The sequence below is a fragment of the Saccostrea cucullata genome, unplaced genomic scaffold, assembly GCF_032062105.1.
Source record: "Saccostrea cucullata isolate Sc308-1 unplaced genomic scaffold, CSIRO_AGI_Scuc_v1 ctg24, whole genome shotgun sequence".
Classification (NCBI taxonomy): domain Eukaryota; kingdom Metazoa; phylum Mollusca; class Bivalvia; order Ostreida; family Ostreidae; genus Saccostrea; species Saccostrea cuccullata.
The window spans coordinates 328,944-350,553 of NW_026933183.1; the positions used below are offsets into that span (position 1 = coordinate 328,944).

Here is a 21,610-nt window from a genome sequence, read left to right on the forward strand (position 1 = left end):
AGAAGAAGATGAAAATGTGAAAAGTTTACCTCTTTATTAAAACATCTATTATAGACAACGAATCCTTACAAATTTTGATCATAACAACTTACATGGTGTAATCGGGTGGGCTAAATATTGAATTAAAAGAATTATTATTCAGAAAGAGATGTTCTTCAAAGACCAATAGAGGTCCGGTCACTTATGTAATGATTTTCTTAAAACTGTAAAGTTATTAAGACACGTTTGTGATGTTCGTGACATTGAAAAATGTATTTTAATTCACTTCTAAATGCAGTATAAGAAACGATAATAATACAATGTATGTACAAGACTGTAAATGTGTATATCAGTATAAGTTATCTAACCGTGAAACTTTTTTTTTCTGTTCCAGTTGTTTAATACCATAATGTCACACAATTAATATAAACAGAATCAGAGTCAAACGGAAAATGGAAAAGTTATTTCTACATGTAAAATTTTTAAAATTGTAATGGAAAAAAGATTCAAAACAGAATAATTCATTCATCAGGAAGACATTCACATCCCGGACACCCGTGCTCGTCTTTGTCCGTTAGTCTGTATCCAGCACGACAGGTGAGCACGCAGTGAATAATTCCAGCACATTGATTGGGTGGGGTATGTTTGATGGATGACGTCATTGTGTAACCTACATAAGAAAATGGTAGCTGTAATCTGGCATTATAACAATTATGAGACAGTTTCAACACCCATAGTTTTTTTTTTAAAATTTATTTCATTAAATGATTTTATAACATCTATGATTACTGCATGCAGTTAAAATGGCATTATAAAAACATCTAGTCACTACACCATAATTGGTAGTTATACAGTTGAAAAGATATCTTTAAATTTCATACCAAACTACAGCATTGGATGATTTAAAAAGAGAAATGTGTTCACTACATTGGATAAACTACTTACTCTTATGAAATCCGTTTTTGGCTGAACACGCTGGTCCAACGCAATTTTGATTCGAAAAATGCGCATGCGCACCAGTAAGTGGTGGAGGCTCGTGGACGTTATGTGGTTTGTCAGGGCCATTTAAGATATTTCCACCAGGGCCGTGCAAAATGTTAAAATGAACTCCGGGTCCCGAAGGAACGCCTTGATATCCGGTATTAATAGTCCCGGATGTTTGAGCTCCGTTCTGAATTCCTGTTTCAACCAGCGATTGGGAACCGTGAGCACTTATTCCAACAGGAATAACATTCGGAACAACACTTCCTGTATTTATGTTTGTATGACTTCCGGAGTGTTCCGAGGGGATTACCTGTGGTGAATCTGTGCTTTCTGAAAGAAACAACCGTAAGCATTTCAAGAACAAGCAGCCTTCACGGCCATTTTCGGCCACAACATTTTATACATAGCGACATCAGATGTTTCTATGAAGAGTCTTTCGCTGTTTATTTCAAAGAAACTTTTTTGCCAACCCCCACGAAATTAAAGAAGAGTTTCTATCTTTTTCGAATCACAAGATAATCCCCATGCACTTGTTCACAGTAATTATCACAGAGAAGTGTAATACTAGTAGCATATCTTCAAAATTATTAAAACTTCAAAACAAAAGAAAAAGTTTTTAAAATAGTTCCAATTCTTTCTTGTTCCTCTTTTATATTTAATGGACAGGTGAAGATGAAAAAGTATTTATCTAAAAATGTTGAAAAAAAACATTGATAAAAAATGAAAAAGGCTATGTTGCAACCACTATTGAAATAACGACCATTATTGAAATGTTATATCAATAGTGGATGAAAAAGCATTTCAATAGCAAACATACTGATACCACTATTTACGACCACTATTGAAATAATTATATCAGTTGTTTGAAGTGCATTTAATACATTGTGTACTTCCTAACGGGTGTTAAGAAAGTTCGACCACTATTGAAATAATTATATCAATAGTGGTTCAAACGTATTTTTCACTAACAAACATATGTAATTCCCCAATTACAAATTCACTATGGAAATAATTATTTCAATAGTTTGAATAAATTTCAAGAATTGACAGTTATTTTTTTTTCATTTCAATTGCATAATGCTCAAGTCTTCAAAGAAAATGACAGAAATTTTTATTTTTTTTTTATCCAAAATTTCACAAAAATTGGATTTTGGGTGATAAATATATAGATTAATAATTATTTAATAATAATAAATAAATAAGGATGGTTTTAGTGATGCAAAATTTTGAACAACACATAAGTTTTTCAATTTCTTTATATTCTAAAAATTTATTATTTACATCATTTTCAATTATATCAGACCAAAAAATATGTACCAATCCAGGCATCCATATTTTGTTTGTATCATCTTTGCTTAAATAATCATAGATTTAGATAGTTATTGAAATTATAATTTCAAAAGTGATTTAAATAATTATTTTGATAGTTGCTGATAATACTTCATACCTAAAACCATAATTTAATCCACACTGAAATCTTTATTTCAAGAGTGAACATTATTTCAATAGTGGTTGCAACCTATGTTTGTTATTGAAATGAATGTCACCCATTATTGAAATAATTACACTGTATTTCAATAGTGGTCGTATTTCAATAGTGGTTATTACCTATGTTTGCTACTGAAATGCACTCTCAACCACTATTGATATAATTATTTCAATAGTGGTCGAATTTCAATAGTGGTTACTGACTATGTTTGCTATTGAAATGCACCCTCAACCAATATTGATATAATTATTTCAATAGTGGTCGTTATTTCAATAGTGGTTGCAACAAGGCTATCCTTTATTCCCATTTTTCGTCAAATGGCATCCATTATTATGTTTTCAAGATAAAAAGCAAAATGAATCTACTGATATTCTTTTTTTTCTATGTTAGAAGAAACCCCTTAATCTATCATTTTACAAGCATCGATTTAATACTTCCTAATAAATAATAGGATAAAATCGTCAAAGTTATACTTCAGTCAAAATAGATTTTATTGCTTACTGAAAATACAGTAAAACTCGATTATAAAGGAACTCTGTTATAAGGAATTTCGGTTTTAACGATATTTTCATGAATCCCCTGGACAACTTTTAACTATGTTTTTGCACGGAGATTAAGAATACATTCAAAGATCGAAGTACCAGTGACTTAAAAAAAACCCCACTTTTTACTGTAATTCTATTAGAAAATAAAAGATGAAAAGATGCACCTATACTGCCTGCAATACAGTAACATGTTGGACAAGTGTTCCCCGGTTCATTTTTCAATGTAAATCCGCCGCCACATTTCTCCCCACATCGGAACGTTTCTGGACACATCGTATGGATGTCAGGCCTGTGAGTCTGAGGCACAAGAGCTGTTGGTTTTACATGCACCACTACAATTAGGTAGATTAGGGTTTCAGTATCTTCACTGTTTTACGCAATGATTACACTGTTCATGTTCTGTGTGTCAATAGTTGAATGCTGAATGGCTAAACAAACCGTTTTAAAGTTATTTGAAAATAGTTCATAAATCCAATGTACTAGTAATTAAATCGTGGAGAGTTATACGTGTTAAAGATGCAAGCTAAAAAGCAATATAAATACATTATCTCTTAAGGAAACAAAAATCAAACAGGTATAATTGTAAGTCGGTCGTGAGTACATGTATGTAGCATTCATGTATAACAATGTAGCTGAAATCGGTACAGTCTGTGAACAAAAAATCTCAATACCACATAAACATATAGATTTTACATGACAAAACGCTAAGTTTTATACCCATAAAACTGTATACCCCCCTCCCCCCCAATTTTTGCACATTTGTAAAACAAACAATTACAAATTTTATATGCAATAGATTTAAATAGTAAATTATCAATTTGCCTACCTAAAGGATGTACAACAGGTGCTGCTGTGGACAATTTCGTTTCTGTTAGATGTGTTAGAGTGCCTTTAAAACAGAAAAGTAAATCATCAAAAATGGCTACAATCTATACAGGCATTTGAAATTTTACATGAAGCACAGATTAATAATAAAACGTTTCGTAGAGACGACGCACCGGATGTACATGTACAGGCTGGACATTTTCCTGCCTCGGTGCCAGTCAGGGAGAATCCTTTTGGACAGCTCTTTACACAGTGAGCAACATTTGTGCAGTACCGTACTAACATTGATATGGTGTTTTGCGAACTGATCTCACCTGGATGGAAAAAAAATATACTAAATAACTCTGAAAGTAAATGAACTTAATATTTGATTTCCTGTTATATCAACTAAATATTTATACCATGAGAACCAGCTACATGCGTGATCTGAACTGACGATCCTGATTGGTGGTTCGTTATCACGTGTCCTAAAGGAACAGCATGAGATCCTGATTGGTGATGAGGTACTATCACATGTTCAACTACCCCGGATGGGACATTATGATGTTGACAACCTTCATTTGTGCAGCCGTGAGATGAAATGGATTGTGATGCAACTGGATAGAGAAAACAATAAAACTCAAAGCAGCGCATGGTTATACTGGTAATTATTTGTGTTTATAGACTTTTCTGTAGTAAAAACCGGGTGAAAGGTGTTGAGAACAGGTCGTGTTATTCTAAGAGAACAGAACAAATGCTGTACAAAGTTCATCGACTGAAAATGATTTGTTAAATTATGTTTTGTGTTGAACATTCAGTAAAATATTTTTTTAACTATTATATCATTAAAACACACACATGAACTTTTTCAAGAAATTAAGATATATTGATGTTTACTCTGATTGTCACTACGTTAATTATGTACAGGTAGTAATGTTTTTCCCTTTGCATTGTGTAATAAGGTTTCAATTTTGATCATTAACTACAAGTAAAAGTTTTTTTAAAATATAATCTAGACTTGTTTTGAAACTCCTTCTATGTTTAAAGTGGTGAATTCGAGTGGCAAAATATTCTTTAAATGCATATTCTTTGCTATACCTCAATGTGCAAGGTGTCGAATAAGATCTCTGCCTCTGTGCTCCGTAGGGGTACAAAATGGTATTGTTTAGCTCACCTGAGCCGAAGGCTCAAGTGAGCTTTTCTGATCACATTTTGTCCGGCGTCCGTTTTATGATAACTGAAATCCGTAAACTTTTCACATTTTCGAATTTTTCAAGAACCGCTGAGAGAGCCAATTTCAACCAAACTTGCCACAAAGCATCCTTGGGTAAAGGGGATTCAAGTTTGTTCTGATGAAGGGCCACGCCCTCATTCAAGGGGAAATAATTGAGAATTAGTGAAAATTTGGTGGTATGTTTTAAAAATCTTCTTCTCAAGAACCACTGTGCCAGGAAAGACGAAACTTATGGGGAAACATCCTCAGGTAGTGTATATTCAAGTTTGTTCAAATCATGTCCCCTGGGGGTAGGGCGGGGCCACAATGGCCTACCAAAGTTTTACATAGAAATATATAGGAAAATTCTTTAAAAATCTTCTTCTCAAGAATGACAAAGCCATAATTCATCATATTTATATGGAAGCATGCTCAGGTAGTGTAGATTCAAGTTTGTTCAAATCATGTAAAGGGGGTAGGGCGGGGCCAAAATGGTCGACCAAAGTTTTACATAGAAATATATAGGAAAATTCTTTAAAAATCTTCTTCTCAAGAATGACAAAGCCATAATTCATCATATTTATATGGAAGCATGCTAATATAGTGTAATTCAAGTTTGTTCAAACATGACTAAATTTGCAAAGTTTTACATAGAAATATATAGGAAAATTCTTTAAAAATCTTCTTCTCAAGAATGACAAAGCCATAATTCATCATATTTATATGGAAGCATGCTCATGTAGTGTAGATTCAAGTTTGTTCAAATCATGACCCCACGGGGTAGGGCGGGGCCAAAATGGCAGACCAAAGTTTTACATAGAAATATATAGGAAAATTCTTTAAAAATCTTCTTTTCAAGAATGACAAAGCCATAATTCATCATATTTATATGGAAGCATGCTCAGGTAGTGTAATTTCAAGTTTGTTCAAATCATGACCCCACGGGGTAAGGCGGGGCCAAAATGGCCGACCAAAGTTTTACATAGAAATATATAGGAAAATTCTTAAAAAAAATCTTCTTCTCAAGAATGACAAAGCCATAATTCATCATATTTATATGGAAGCAATGTTCAGGTAGTGTAGATTCAAGTTTGTTCAAATCATGACCCCCGGGGGTAGGGTGGGGCCAAAATGGCCGAAGTTTTACATAGAAATATATAGGAAAATTCAAAAAAAAAATCTTCTTCTCAAGAATGACAAAGCCATAATTCATCATATTTATATGGAAGCATGCTCAGGTAGTGTAGATTCAAGTTTGGATATATCCGGGGGTAGGGCGGGGCCAAAATGGCCGACCAAAGTTTTACATAGAAATATATAGGAAAATTCTTTAAAAATCATTTTCTAAAAAATAGCAAATCCATGATTGGCCATGGGACTACTTTTGGATTTAAACTTTACAATAAAAAGCCATTTTCTACTTTTTCCAACCCTTAGTGCTCAGGTGAGCGATGTGGCCCATGGGCCTCTTGTTTATCCTTATAACAAAATTGTCATAAGAATGCTTGTAGGTAGATTCCGGATTTTATGATAACGAAATAGTGAGGGGAATGTTGCAGGCATGTTCTACTTTTTGAATACTTAAACTGAGAGAGCTTTCATGGACAAGTTAGTATCATATCGCGATTTATACAGGGAAAGCTATACGATATATATTTTCGTAATTCATACCTTTAATAAATTATTCTAATGAATGCAATAAATATACTTCTGATGCGTACGTTGACTAATAGTGAATGTATATTGTGTCTTTAGATGCAAAATAATATTCCCTCTTCAAGTTCTATTATGTCATATTTTCTACAAATATCTTAAAGTCATACCCATTGCAGCCCTACACAAATGCTGCATCGTTTGATGCATTTTCCGTTATTTTTAAAGCTACTAGTATATTACTTTCTGGATCAGTGAATTAGATGACAGAAACCAGAGAACATGTTTTTATTTAAAAAAAAGGTTTTTTTATGATGTTTAAATATGCATGTTTTTTTTTTACATTTAAAGGTCGGTATACACGGTAAGATCTGTATTATAAGATTTGTATTATGATACAAAATCTTATTGTGTATACACTCTTAATACAGTATATCATAAGATTTTTCGAATCTTATAAAACTGTATTAAGAATAGAGCAATGCTCTATTTCCTAATATAAGTCTTAACTTACCTTTCACTTTTAACCAATGAAATGTAATGACACTATGGGTCATCCTATTTTTATCACTACTAATAAAAGCACATGGTAAATAATAATGACTGACTTTACAAGTAAAGGCATTGGAAAACTCGTGGTTTTATGGAAAGGGGAAGAAGTCTTGTGGAATATATCAAGCAGTGCATAGTTCGATGATAGACACTGCTATCAGAGCCTCATCCTCCATTTTTATTATTTTGCCAGAGAGAGAAACATGGCGGGGAAAAACACGTTGGAATACATAGTTTATTTACAATCTTATGAGATTTGTATTAGCGTGTGTACAAGAAAGTATTATAATACAAAAGTATTATAATAGTTGTATTATACTACAAATCTCATCGTGTATACCGGCCTTAACAGAGCATATTTCAAATGCTTTGGCCTACATTTACAAAAGTGGATAGGGTTTACAATGCTCCTTGCATGGATCAGGATACCATCTTTACTCTGTTTGCTGCATTATCTGACTAATAATAGTGAAAACTGGTCCAACAATGACTAAATTTGCAAATTTATATGCAACAATGTTGGAACAATACGCATATTGGATTCTTCACGTGATCTACACTCCGAAGTTAAAGTATTATCATGAAGCTTTCATCATAAAGACAAATCACATTTCAGAGATGGTCTTACCCAAGAAACAGACATTGCAGCTACAATGCATTATAACTACCATTTCTGACAAAAGGTGTTAAATAACTTTCGACTATTGATAAGCGAGATAACAGTTATTTGTTCTCCAACAAAATGTATTGAACAAGAGGACTCTAAAGGAAAATCTTCCTCCTTCTAGAGCAAACATTTTATCGGAGTAGTTCCCCTCTCTGCTGAAAATTGCTGTTTGAACATTAAAACATGTTCTTAGAAAAATGCTTATACAGACAAAACTCCTAAATTGTTATCTCGAAGTTGAAGGGACCAAGAAAACTTTGAGATATCTAAGAAAAAATTGGTTGAGGATCTCTAAATACTTGGATATATCCATGGTATTTGAGATTCAAGATACCACAGGACAACTCTCGTACTCTGTATTATTTGTTTTTATACTTTGCAAGAAATAAACACTTGACATAAAATGTTCGAATAAATTAATTATATACAAGTCTTTTCTCAATCTGATTAAAATTAGATCTTTGTAACGTTGCGAAATTCTGATGGTTGTTGCTTTGTACAGCGACCATCAGAATTTCGGAGCATAACAGAGATTTGATTTTAATCAGATTGGTATGTTCTTTCCATCGAAATTAATCATTAATCATCATCTTTTTACATGTCTATATCACAGGCACACCCCTTTACGAGTCTGAAAATATTACAATATTGACAAGAAGAATTCTGGATCTTTTCAAAGCTAAGAATACTTTTAGCCACTTGGTCAAATTGATGCTTGTGTTAAGTTGAAAAGGAATTTTAATTTTCCAGTTTAACGAACCTTTAACCGGAACCAAACATTGACACGTCGGGCAAGAGTTATCTCCACTTCTGTAACCGAATTCACATCGTTCGGAGCAGGAAAAGTGGGCATTACAGCGGATTGAGGATTCAACATAGATGGCGCTGTGAGTCGCTAAGCCCACCTCTGATAGGTTAAAACAAAAATAATGAATATCTTGAGAAATACTTATGAAATTAATGTTCAAATATCAAATTTTGAATTATTTCACAACAGTCACTGTTAATGTTTTTGATTATTTAAAAATCATGCACACCAAAAGGAGCATCAGATGCGCAAAATTAGGATTTTCTTACACAATACAAACCTGATGGAATTACACATGAGCAAGTGGGACATCCACTACCTCCATTTTTATAGCCTAACACACAGCCCCGGGGACAGGACAGAGCCGTTGTACAAACAAGTGTCTGAACAGCAACTGTAACAAACTGGCACCGTCAATTTAATGGAAGAGTACATTAAATGTACAGACAAACCTTGAATCTCGAACCTAATGGGACTAAAGAAAAACTTCGAGACATTCTGGACAGTATTCGAGATACTGAGGGTAAAGTACTAAAGAATAATTATTCCCACTCAGATCACTTTGACATCTTCATGGTATGTGAGAAATCAATGTTCAAGATACCAAAGTTTAACTCTAGCAAAAAGAAATGGTTATACATGTATTAGCTCAACTCAGAAATAAGCAAACCTGTACTTGGGTATAGTAAATCAAGAAAACCTCTCTTGATACACAATTAATTTTAGAAAAGTAAAACAACAAAGAAAATCATATAATTTGATTTTTTCTTCATGAAAATGTTATATACCCTGTAAGTGGACATTTTAGCGAGACGCAAATTTAGCGATTTGTCCTTAAAAATGCAAATGCGTATTCTATTTTTAGCGAAGAGTAATTTTAGCGATATTAAAATGCTCACTAAAGAAGTCATTACAACTAAAACGCAATAACTTTTTAGTGATATTCAATTTTAATGATCTCAGCACCCTCGCTAATAATGCCAAACTTAAATCCTCGCTAAAAATTCTGCTTATACGGTATTTTGAACCTGTATGACATGTGCAACGAGGGCATTCCTGTCCAGCAATACTTTGGATAGAGTATCCGGTCCCACAATTTACCATACAATGAACGGTTTCCGGACAATTCCTCAGGATGCTGTAGACGTTTGGTTTACTGGTTGTTGTTGCGATCATTGAACTTTCTGTGCTTCGTGGCGCTAATTTAATGAGATACAAAATATGAAAATTGACAAAGATTTCCTTTTAATATTGGCATGTGTCATATTCTCGAATGTAATAAATGTTCAAAAGATTATTAGTGCTTACGTGGAAGACATTGACATAGAGGGCATTGTTTACTTCCGGTGCCCTTGAGTAGGTAACCATAGCGACAGTTGGTCATACACCTCACAACATTATCCTGACAGGAATGCTGTTGTACAACCACTACTTTTTTGGTAACGACAGGTTGTGTTGGTGCTGAAGATGAGAATGTAAATCAAAACGATTCATTTGCTGGCGATAACCTATCATTTTAACATCTTTATCTAAAAACTGAAGGTACAGCTCAAAGTTAGAAACAAGTTTTCGATTACATTTGCATGCTATATCATGAAATTTGGAGGTAAAGGGTTATTGAAACCGATACACTAAATCACTAGATTTTTTTGATAAAAGGCACGGTACATCATAACATATTACAATCAAAGCACTGAAAGTACTGAAAGCCTGACTTTATTAGAATTATGCATTGGGTTCAAAATATAATAAAATATTTTTCGTTTATAATCGTTTTTTTCTGCTGCATGTGTTGTCAATCTCAGCTTGTCAAATCTTTCGAAAAATTTTCATTTTAGCCATTTTGTTATGTATCCTCCATAGACTTGGGGAAAAGGTAAGTGAAAACTTTTATAATTTTTAATTTGACATATTTTCTACATGTACTACTTTCCTTATCTTTCATCAATGATAATTGTACGCCAAATTCTCAACACCCCAGTTCGCGTACAGTTGTGTGTGTGTGCAAGATGTTTAAACGTGAAAAGAAATTAAGTATCTATTTCTCTTGTATTTTTATTCTCCAACAAATCTCATATATCATCTACCGAGGCAGTCCAGTAATTTTATACGTTGGTATTACTGCTTTTGCGCTTTTTTAATGTTGTCATTTACAGCAAGGCATGTGTTAGCTTTACTGTATACTGTACTGTAGGCACTTTCTAAAAAGCCAGGCTAAAACAAATTAGTTAACCTAAGGAATACCTGGCTGGCATAAACAACTGGCACACTCTCCTATCGTGGAGGCTGGAATGAGCTGGTAACCATAGCGACAGTTTCTTTCACAAAGTTCCATAATCCTCTGACAGGAAGACTGTGTGACTGGAGCAGGAGTAGTGATAGGTGGATCTAAAGTTATAAAAGTAAAAATTTCAAGAAAGTAGATGCACCGATACTTTAAATCAATATTTTTGATTGTGATTTACAAATATCTATAATTGATGGTTTATGACCATTTACTGTTAGTGACTAATACTCTAATCTGATGTTTCCTATCACTGCCTGAATGAATTAAAAATAAAAATAGAATTCAAACCTGTTTCTAATTTTTTTTTTCCTAAAACAAGCGTGTAGTATACATGGACACTTTTTCAATTTGCGTTTTAGACAAAAAAAAGTCATATGGGTAAGAATGTTGTTGAGGATTAATTTTGCATAAACAAAAAGACAAAGGATGTTTTATAGTTGTGTTTTATACAACTTTTTCCTCTGCAGGTTATCATATTGAATGGTAAATATGCAGGGCTTACTTGATTTGCAAGAGCAAGGTGGACACCCTGATTCGTCTGCAGCACCCAGCACATACCCCTCTGTACATCCCATCATACAAGTAAGTAATCGATCGCAAACTTCATGTCCAGGTGTAGACGTCGTTCTGATGTCTAAATATGTATGATTAGCAATAATAAGCGGTCCATAGACCACAGCGCTCACCTGAGTTATGTGTAAATATAAGCGCAAATATAGAAGCATGTCGGACACACTTCGAAAAGAAAAGCTCATATTAGTTTCCAATGTAGGTTAACTTAAAAAAGATATTTCAACTTCACAATTTAGATAACTGATAAACTTCAAAAATCTACATGGCTTACGTCACTAAGAAAAAATTACCTGATTTCACGCATGCGCATGAAGGACATCCGTCACTTCCTTTCGGTCCTAATTTGAGATCGTGTTTACAAGTCTTTACACACAGAGTAGTAGATTGACAATCTTCTTCCTTTGGTTTGACTTCACCGAGCAGTTTCATACCTTAGTTAGCATGGAATAGGATTAATATTTTATTGTTTTTTTATTCCACAACATGAAAACATTAGCAAGAAATGTCCTACTATCAATTTAATATTGCGTCATCGTATTTGAACATGTTAAAAAAATCTGCAAGATTTTGTTGCAAAACGCCTCAAATAGTTCAACACACATTTATACTAGAAGTTCCAAAAATCAGTCGTTGACGTAAAACAAACTGTTGCACTTAGTGAAAGAGCTTAGTAAAGTTTCTGAACTGTACAGAAGAATGCAACATTCGAGAATCAAAAAATTCAGCAAAATAAACAGATACCATTTTTGGCTGAACACTCTGGTCCAAAACAGTCTCTCCCTGTAAAATTAATCAAATATTTCATGAAAGGCGTTTTCAATGAACAATTTAAGTGTAAAAGAGGGCTTCTTACTTTATATGTACTATGTAAATGATAAAAGATAATATCCTAGGTATTTAAATGGGAAATTTTGATTTTCTGCTATAAAAGTTAGTATACTTTGTTGATATTTTGGAATTTTGAAAAACCATGAAATATATACTGGTGTCTCATTATATCGCGGTACTTAAAACTTTTGCATAAAATATTAATTCCAAATTTTTACTTTAACTTTCATCAAATGATATTCATAAACCAAACTATGGCCTAACTTTTTAGTGTCAAATTATTTCTCCAGCTTGCATCGTTTAACTTGTAGTCTTTTTATAAAACAGGAAGTCTTATTTCCCTCCTAAATTGGAGAGTCTCATAGTATCACGGTATGGGAAAACATGCTAACTTGTGACTGACACGGACTTCAATTCTTATTTTTCATTTTAAGATGTAATTCTGCATAAAAAATAAACAATTTTACAAACTTAAGACTATCAAAACATGAATTTTATTATGGATTTTACTAAATTATGAATTCAGTGGTCTAAATATAATAAAAATGTTAATGGAAATCTGTAGAATTACGTTTTATTTGAATAAAAACTTTTCCGACGCATGTTCCATTCTTTTTAATCATCACAAAAATTTACATTCAGACGACAGACAGATACTTTAATCCAAAAAAATTATATGAGCTAAAAATCTGATTTTTTGGAATATACCGCGATACAATGGAACCCGCGATATAATGAGAATCAAGTATACTTGTAGCTACGCATTATTTTTCCAGGGATCGAGGAAAACTGACCTGGCTTTCCATCTCCGCCCGCGGCCAGTCCAAACGGACTCATAACCATCCCACCGGAAGTTCCTCCGCCGCCAAATGGACTCGGCATACCAGCCCCTGTTTTAAAAAAAAATAATGGAATGATACTAGTATTTAAAATTCAAAGGTGCTGACTTGGGTTTAATGTGTTCAAACTGAAACAGAAAAACTGTTTATTGTGTTCACAATTATTATCTCTATTTTAAGAAAGTTTGATATAAAAAAAAAAATTAAGGGAAAAACACAACTGTCGTATGAAATACAAAATTAAAACTTTTCTTGCTAACTATGAAATTTCAATTAAAATTGATGAAACATTTGTAAGGCATTGCAAAGATAGGATGATTGATTGTATGATGTTTAACGTCCCTCTCTAGAACCTTTTACTCAAATCAAGACGCCACTACTTGCTTCACATTGTTCGACATTCACTTACGACCATTGAGGGATCTTTTTCGTGCCAGCACCTACTGCGACACGGGACCTCGGTTAATATGGTCTCATCCGAAGGACCGTTCTCCACATCCCTCAGTGGGATTCGAACCCGCGACGTAAGAATAAACTCCTTTTTTCATGACTCTAGAGAAGATGCTGTAACCAATGCGGGCGACTGCAGAGAAATGAGTTTATTAATATCTTTGCAGTCGCCCGCTTGGTACAGTAGTTATAGAGCGTCCACTATGGGACGTGGAGTCCGGTCCTTGGGATGAGACCGTGTAAACCGAGGTCCAAATACATGAGGTTAGTATTTTATTCGTCCTTAAACATGTTCTTTTTCGAGTCTAAATGTAAATGACAGAAGAATTATGTAATTTTACAAAAATATTGGGAACAATTAAGAATGCTTATGTAATTGTTTTTTATAACGTTGAGTAAAAATGTAAAACCAGATATGAAAAAATTGTTTTGTTTTGATGAAAAATTACATCATCTGTGTAACATGAAATTTTTTGCACCATTACATCTTTTTTTGTGAATTATTCAGCTTATTCAATTGTTTCTGGAGGAATAGGACCAAAATATCGAAACCCATCAAATCCAATCAATCGGAACTCCTCATTTCCAACAATCGGAACCCTTTTAATCTGTTTGTAAACAGCTTAAATGACATTTTGATAAAAATAGATTAAACTTCGAGGATATGGCAGTCTCGGCAATTAAGTGTACTTCCTCAGAGAGCCAATCAGTCATTTCTATCTTTCTAGCCAGATAGTTTGGAAAAATTGAATTAAATTTTCATGAAATTTCTGCACCAAGACAGGCTTGTCTATCAAAATGTCTAATCTCCATTGTTTTACAGCTTGAAGAGGGTTTTAGTGAGGAACAAATCAAAGTCAATAGTCCATTTATGTCTCATGCAACTGAGATTTAAAGCTGTTGACAGAATTTTAGGGCATTTTTCCACAAGGAACAAATTGATAAGATGGATTGCGCAATAATTCCTTACTTCACGACTCGAGAGAAGACGCGCTAACCACTGCGGACGACTGCAAAGAATGAGTTTATTAAGGTCTTCCGTAGACCTTACTGTTATTCTTAAGTTTCTTTTCAACATTTTTTTTTACCGATTTTGTGCACGCGATTTCTCGAAAACAACTGGCTCGATTTTAATGAAACTTTCAGCTCTGATAGAACATGAAAAAATCTAGATATATATATGACACTTCCGGTTCCGAGATTTTTGCATTTTAGTGAATTTTGGAGGGTTGGTTTGTCCGCGAAATTTTTCGAAAACGTCTAGATATAGAAACTTGAGATTTTCAGTGACAATAGAGCAATAAATGTAGATGTGCTGAACGTATTTCATATTCACCGAAATTGCTGCGTACAGAAGCTCGTTATGGACCGAAAAAAAGGCATTTTCAAATCCTCTTTTTTTTTTAAATCCTCTTCTACAATATTTCTAAATCTGTAAATAATTTCTTATGGCAAGTAGAACAAAACTGGTTCAAGATCACAAGATCCTTCATCCAATATCACAAAAAGGGGCTGACCACAAAAATAAGGGATTTCTTTACATCTCAAAAACTATTTAGAATTTGTAATATATTAAAGAAGCAAAGTTGTTCAAAATATCAAGAACAGTCTATTAAGATCGTCAAAATGTGTCCGATGACGTCACTCCCGGCCACACCGGAAGAAGTCAAAAAATGCATATTTTTGCAATTCTTGACACATTTTTGGGTAATATCTTTCACTGGAAGGATAAAATTTTTAGTCCGTTGACATCACTTCCGGTCGAACCGGAAGTAGCAAGAAATGGCTTACTTTTGCAATAATCAACATAGATTTGGAAGATTTAAATCATTGGAGACGTCATTTCTCTTTTTTTTTTAAATAAAAGTTAACTTCCGGTGGAACAGGACGGAAGACCTACTCGTTGTTTGGCAACGAGCTTTGTTCTAGTTATTAATATCTTTGCAGTCGCCCACTTGGCGTAGTGGTTAAAGAGCGTCTGCTCTAGAATCGCGAAGTGAGGAGTTGATGCTTACGTCACGGGTTCGAATCCCACTGTGGGACGTGGAGTTGGTCCTTCGGATGATCGTATAAACCGAGGTACAAAGATATGAGGTTGGTATTTTATTCGTCCTTAAACTACATGTTCTTTTTCAAGTCTACATGTAAATAACAGACTGGAGAATTTTAATGTAATTAAACAAAAATATTGGAAACAATTGAAAAAAAAAACTGTAAAAATGTCATTTTTTTTCTAACGTTGAGTAAAATATAAAACATATATTAAAATTATGATAAATTGTTTTGTTTTGATGACAAATCACATCATCTATGTAACATGAATTTTTGCACAATTACACTGTATACTATTTTTTTGGTCAATTACTCAGCTTATTCAATTGTTTCTGGAGAAATAGTACCAAAATATCGGAATCCATCAAATTCCATCAATCGAACTCTTCATTTTTCCAACAATCGGAACCCTTTTAATCTGTTTGTAAACGGTTTTAATGACATTTTGATAGAAATGGATTAAACTACGAGGATATGGCAGTCTCTGCAATTAAGGTGTCTTTTCTCAGAGAGCCAATCAGTCACTTCTATCTTTCTAGCCAGATAGTTTGGAAAAATGAATTAAATTTTCATGAAATTCCTGCACTAAGACGGGCTTGTCTATCAAAATGTCTAATCTCCATTGTTTTACTTCATGAAGAGGGTTTTTAATGGAGAACAAATCAAAGCCAATAGTCCATTTATGTCTCATGTAACTGAGATTCAAAGCTGTTGAAATAACTTTAGGGCTTTTTTCGGATTTTTCCGCAAGGAAGAAATTGATAAGATAGATTGCGCAATAATGTTATTGACTTAAACTTTTTTGAGACCGATGGGTTGTTTTCTTTTCTCTTACTTTTCAACTGTTAATATAAGCAGGCGGGGACTATTACCCTAGAGCCATAAAATGTTTCATAGCAATGACAATGGCAAAAACCTTCTTCCATCAGCAGGTGGTAAAATGCTACCAGGTATTACATTTTCTGTCTATGGTCCTGAGATAATTTATTTACAATTGTGCAAAATTTCCAAATATTTCCATTTCAGGATAGAAAACACCACCACATAAAAATTAAGGATACCCAGTACCACCACTGTTACCCTCTTTCGGTGATCTATTCATACATATTACGTCATACCACTTGCTGATCCCGATCCCGATCCCATTCCTGCTCCAGGAAACATCGGATTAAATCCAGAACCTAAATAAATGCTAGTAAGATCATTATCATTATAGATCTATATTAACATTTTGTCTTTATGCATACGATTGTTTCACTTTTTTATGGGTGTCCATCATGTGTTTAAAATTCTAGATCAAAATATATATATCACTAATTTTATGGTTCCACGATAATATTTTATTTTCTTATCTTCATTCTCTTCCTGGTTTCAATGACAACTATCAAATTTTTAAATACCTGATTCACTCCCAGCTGCTCCCCCAAATGGACCTTGACCTCCAGACCCTAACCCGGATGACCCACTTCCAGCACCATTTCCGGAACCACTTCCCGGATTCTTATTTCCAGTTCCGTTCTTCATCATTTCTGTTCCAATTTGTCCCGTCTGTTTAGGTGTGTTTTTGTTATCATCTATAAAATATCATTTGCATCTTTACAGAAATATCAGCCATTAAAATTAATGTAATGATTTTGAATATGTATTTGTATTAGAAATGAAGTTCAATATCAATGAAAATTATGTCAATCGAATTTATTAATTTGTTTCGTGTGAAATGGTATATAGCTAAATTAGTTGAGAGGTTTTTTTGTCTCTAACATTTTAGCATGGCGTTGCAACATGCCATTTTTGTGTGACGTCATTGTGCCTTTTTTGCAACACCCGCCATTTTTGTTTATAATGATGCCCTTTTGTGCAGCACAATGGCTTTTTAGTGCTGCAGTGCTTGGTTCTTTTTGTACCCCTTTGAGCTGCCCCAATAATTAAAACCTTATTCACCTTTCTTGACACATTTACAGGTCTGACACCCGTCCTGTCCTTTCTTGCCCAGCTCGTACCCCTCCTTACACGACAACATGCAGATCAGGGTGTGGATACACTGCTTATCCTTATCTTCCTCCCCCTGTTGCTTATCCTTCTGTTGCTTTTGTTCCACGTGACCTGATGCTTGCATACCATTGGCTGTGCATATAATAGATGAAAATCTTTTAATGATTTAAATACTATTATGTTTTTCGATTAATCAATTTGAAATTTATTTTTAATTGAACTACGAAATACATAGTGTAGATTTGAAATGATAGAGACATAAAGTATAATTTTACTAGGAATTTTTCTCTTTCTAGAAAAATCTCGCAAAACGATATAGTCACAATACCTGGCCCACATGGGCACGTCTCGCAGCCATTTTGGTCGATCTCGTGACAATACTGTGGACATACGATATTTTTTAGACACTGTTGTTGACCCATGTGAAGTTTTCCGTTCTTCATAAACATGGACGGCAGCCCATTTCTTCCGCCCCCACCAGTCATTCCCATCATGCTCTGCATGAACCCCCCGCCCCCGCCGCCCCCTTCCATAGCACTGATTGACCCTGAGTATGGCGTCTCGAAGAGTGAGTTCCCCTGATTAAATGGGTTTACAAATGGCGGCGGATCTTGCCCCGTGGGACTTGAATCTGGGGAAAACAATACAAAACAATAACGGTAATTCGATTAGCCTCTCCTCATAATTAAATTTGAGTATTTCTTCCGTAAAAGTACTTATTAACCTATTGGGAAGTTTCAGTGATGTACAGAAAATACCTTCTGCATGCAAGCGCTATGATACCTATATTGCATGCCTTCATCAAGTCATAGAGTTCGTAAATTTACGTACACTGGAAATTGACAGGAAAACAAATACTTGGAATAGGGTTTGATTTTTTTCATTTTAATAAAAACTACTGTGAATTTTAGAATAAAGGTTTTTTAAACAGTGATGAAAAAAACCAGGATCTCGCTTGTACGCAAAAACTTTCATTTAAAAAGAAAAAATTAATCTAACTTTTGATTGTGTGGAGCCTATATGTTTTTGGTTTTCATTCGTATGTATGTATTACTTATGACAAAACTCTTGTTTGAGCACCATTTAACATTTTTGAATTCTTGACCGTGGAATTTGACCCACATTTGCAAAATTTTACCCCGATTTAACTTTGACTATATAACATTTGACTATATAACATTTGAACGAATTGTTTCTAGGGCATTCGCACTTAACAGGTATATTCACTGTAAAAAGGTCTTATCTTGGCTTTAATTATTTCTTACCATTTGACCTTAGCGTTGGAGGTTAACCCACATTTTAAAAAAAATAAATTTAAATAACCAATTTTTCAGCACTTTCATTAAAAATATTATAAATACTGTAATTTTTTAGAAGTAAATTTAAAGTTCCTTTCACCAGGTTCTTGCATTATTTTTTTAGTATTCTCAAAAAGGTAAAAAAAAAAGTTAAACATTAAAAACAAACAAAAGTCGATATACTCACTTTTTGCAATAGAAAATGACACACAAATCCAGGCAAATAACGATACAAACACAACGACGAAATTCTGAGACATGATAAAGTATTTTTTTGTTCAAGAAAGCTCGAAAAAATATCCTTTCAGTAGAAAAAAGAATTTATGACATCATAATTAACAAAGAAAATTGTATGTAACCTTTACACACAACCTTGTCACGGTTTGTGATAAGGCGGAAGGCACCCAAGATAGCTGAATGCCTCGCACCTGTTTAAGGGATAAGAGAAACAGGTGGAAGAGTATGAGATGAATTAGAACCAAAATGGAGCGTACCTATCTACCTGAAAAAGTTATCGATAGGAACTGATGAAGTCATTATCAATCCTTTTGTAGAACTTTAGCCAGCTAAATGAAGAAGAATCTCCGTGATGTTACTTTAAACAACGAACCAAAAATACGTTATCAAACAAATGGTTATAATTTGATCATTCTAACAGGTCATTGGACAATGGAAAAATATTTGGATGTTTTTCGGCTATAGACGAGAATGATCACCTAATAATAATTAGACGCCGTATGTAAACGGGATGAATTCAGCTTTCTCCGGCCAACCTAGCTCCCTTATTTCAATATCATTAGGCAATTTCATGCCTCACAAATGATTTGATACGCAATAACATGCTCTGAATTTGATAAGTTTTTAAACCGAGGAAGAAAGACAAATAAGTTGATGTTTCAAGGATTTCAACAATTCCGTTTTAAGTTAGTTTTTTTTTTGCAATTAACTGGCAGTGCTTTTATCTGCCATGTTCATATCACTTTTAAGGTCTTGCTTTTTGCCACAGAGAACTCCTATCTGCTACAGGCAGGTTTGAATGGTCCACAGAGGATGCGTGCTTCTCTCATGCACTTGATCCACCTGTTGTCTCTGGAGACAGCAGACTTCGTAGGTTTGAAGGCAGATGTAAAAGAAAAATACACGTATTGGGAATTAAATGGCATCGATTTTGAAAGTGTGTGTGTCAGTTAATAATAAGCAAGGAAGTGATGGCAAACTTTTTAAACTACCAATTCCTTTCAATATCCATTTTTAAAGCGTACAATACACATTTCCTTCATAAGAAAAGGACATTTTATATAAAAAGAAACGCTACAAGGAAGTGATGGAAATAAAAGGAATCATATACTAGTATCAAGAAGAAACGCTGAAGATATCAGGTCTATATATATGTGCTTAGAATTATAGAAAAGCATAACAAGCACAGTGAGGAGATAGACTTCACATGGAAAGAGGAAACCTGGAAGTTCAAAGATCATGCGGAGAAGGCCAATAGAAAAGGAAATGAAGTTCAAAGTGTATATGGAGAAGGGCCCTCGAAAAGGAAATAGGGGTGAAAAGGGTAAAACTGCTATTACTAATCAGAAACATGAACAGATTTGCACGTAATAGAAACCGATGAAGTGACCCTGATGCCGCCATATCTGCAGAAATTGATGATTGATTATAAAAGTTAATGCAAGAAGTAAATGAATACGAAATGATAAATGCAAGTTCTTCTTGAGAAGAAAGCTTTACTAGAATTACATAGATTAATAAAACTTCTTCAGACATTTTGTAAAAAAAAAAAAAAAAAAAAAATTTAAAGTCATTACAGATGCCTTAATATCAAAGACATATGGACAGATATAAATCTACCATTAATATAATTTATAGTATCTAACATCAATAACCTGGGAATTGTTTTTTCTTTGCATCTCTGTCTAAAATAAAGAATAACAAAATACATTATTCAGATCATTTTTCATACTGATAGGAAAAAAAGACTTTGTAACATTATACAGTTCCTATCATTTTCTTATTTTACGAAACCATCGTTCGATACGACAAACACACACCACCTCATTACCAGAAAAATACCACCAGGTCTTTAATTGTCTTAATTAGAAGACACGGTACTTCCGATCCGTCTCTAAGGTTCTTCCCGGTCCGCTCAGATATGCTGTCCCTAATTGCCGACACACAGTGATTGAAGGACTTCTCTTACTTTTGTTGTTAGAATTCTAGTTTGTCTTAAGAGTTAAAAGGAATCTGACGTCTTTACGTCTGAAAATGGACAGCGTTCATGCAATGCTGCAGCTCTGATTCGTCCTTTCTACGGAGGCAAACAACAATTACTATACCGCTTATTACATGGAACGATGTAAAATGATTATTATATATATTTTGTTCATCGGTTTTAAGAGATGCTCCATCTCTGATTCTTGAATAATGTGCCCGAAATCATCAATTATTCTCCCATCATATACACGGAAGAGGTGTAATAAAATTACTATAACTTATACTTTGTTCACAAGAGAATGAACTACCGTATCATTACTTACTATACATCAAACTGCTATCATAGCGGATCCTCATCCTATGTCCATTTTACGACA

The 21,610-nt window shown here is 33.9% G+C and overlaps 1 protein-coding gene across 1 annotated transcript; it reads right to left on the bottom strand.

The window, feature by feature from the left end:
- Window positions 1–386: 386 nt before the first annotated feature.
- Window positions 387–19,383, bottom strand: LOC134237557 (uncharacterized). Its single transcript, XM_062719657.1, has 20 exons — window positions 19,201–19,383; window positions 18,044–18,346; window positions 17,665–17,847; window positions 17,124–17,297; window positions 16,842–16,904; window positions 13,177–13,272; window positions 12,296–12,334; window positions 11,845–11,985; window positions 11,484–11,615; window positions 10,939–11,082; window positions 10,003–10,155; window positions 9,723–9,893; window positions 8,975–9,088; window positions 8,647–8,793; window positions 4,224–4,418; window positions 3,996–4,136; window positions 3,824–3,886; window positions 3,162–3,329; window positions 925–1,293; window positions 387–649 (listed from the first exon to the last, which is right to left on the bottom strand). Exons 1-20 carry the CDS (start codon window positions 19,271–19,273, stop codon window positions 501–503), a joined length of 3,018 nt encoding a protein of 1,005 aa, XP_062575641.1. The 5' UTR covers window positions 19,274–19,383; the 3' UTR covers window positions 387–500.
- Window positions 19,384–21,610: the final 2,227 nt, after the last annotated feature.

Bases quoted from the DNA above. Each gene is read 5' to 3' on its own strand.
- LOC134237557 (XM_062719657.1), bottom strand. From the start codon at position 19,273: ATGTCTCAGAATTTCGTCGTTGTGTTTGTATCGTTATTTGCCTGGATT. The intron at 18,347-19,200 runs GTGAGTATATCG...TGTTTTCCCCAG, and splicing joins GTCATTTTCTATTGCAAAAA to ATTCAAGTCCCACGGGGCAA. The intron at 11,083-11,483 runs GTAAGCCCTGCA...TTATAACTTTAG, and splicing joins ACCTTGCTCTTGCAAATCAA to ATCCACCTATCACTACTCCT.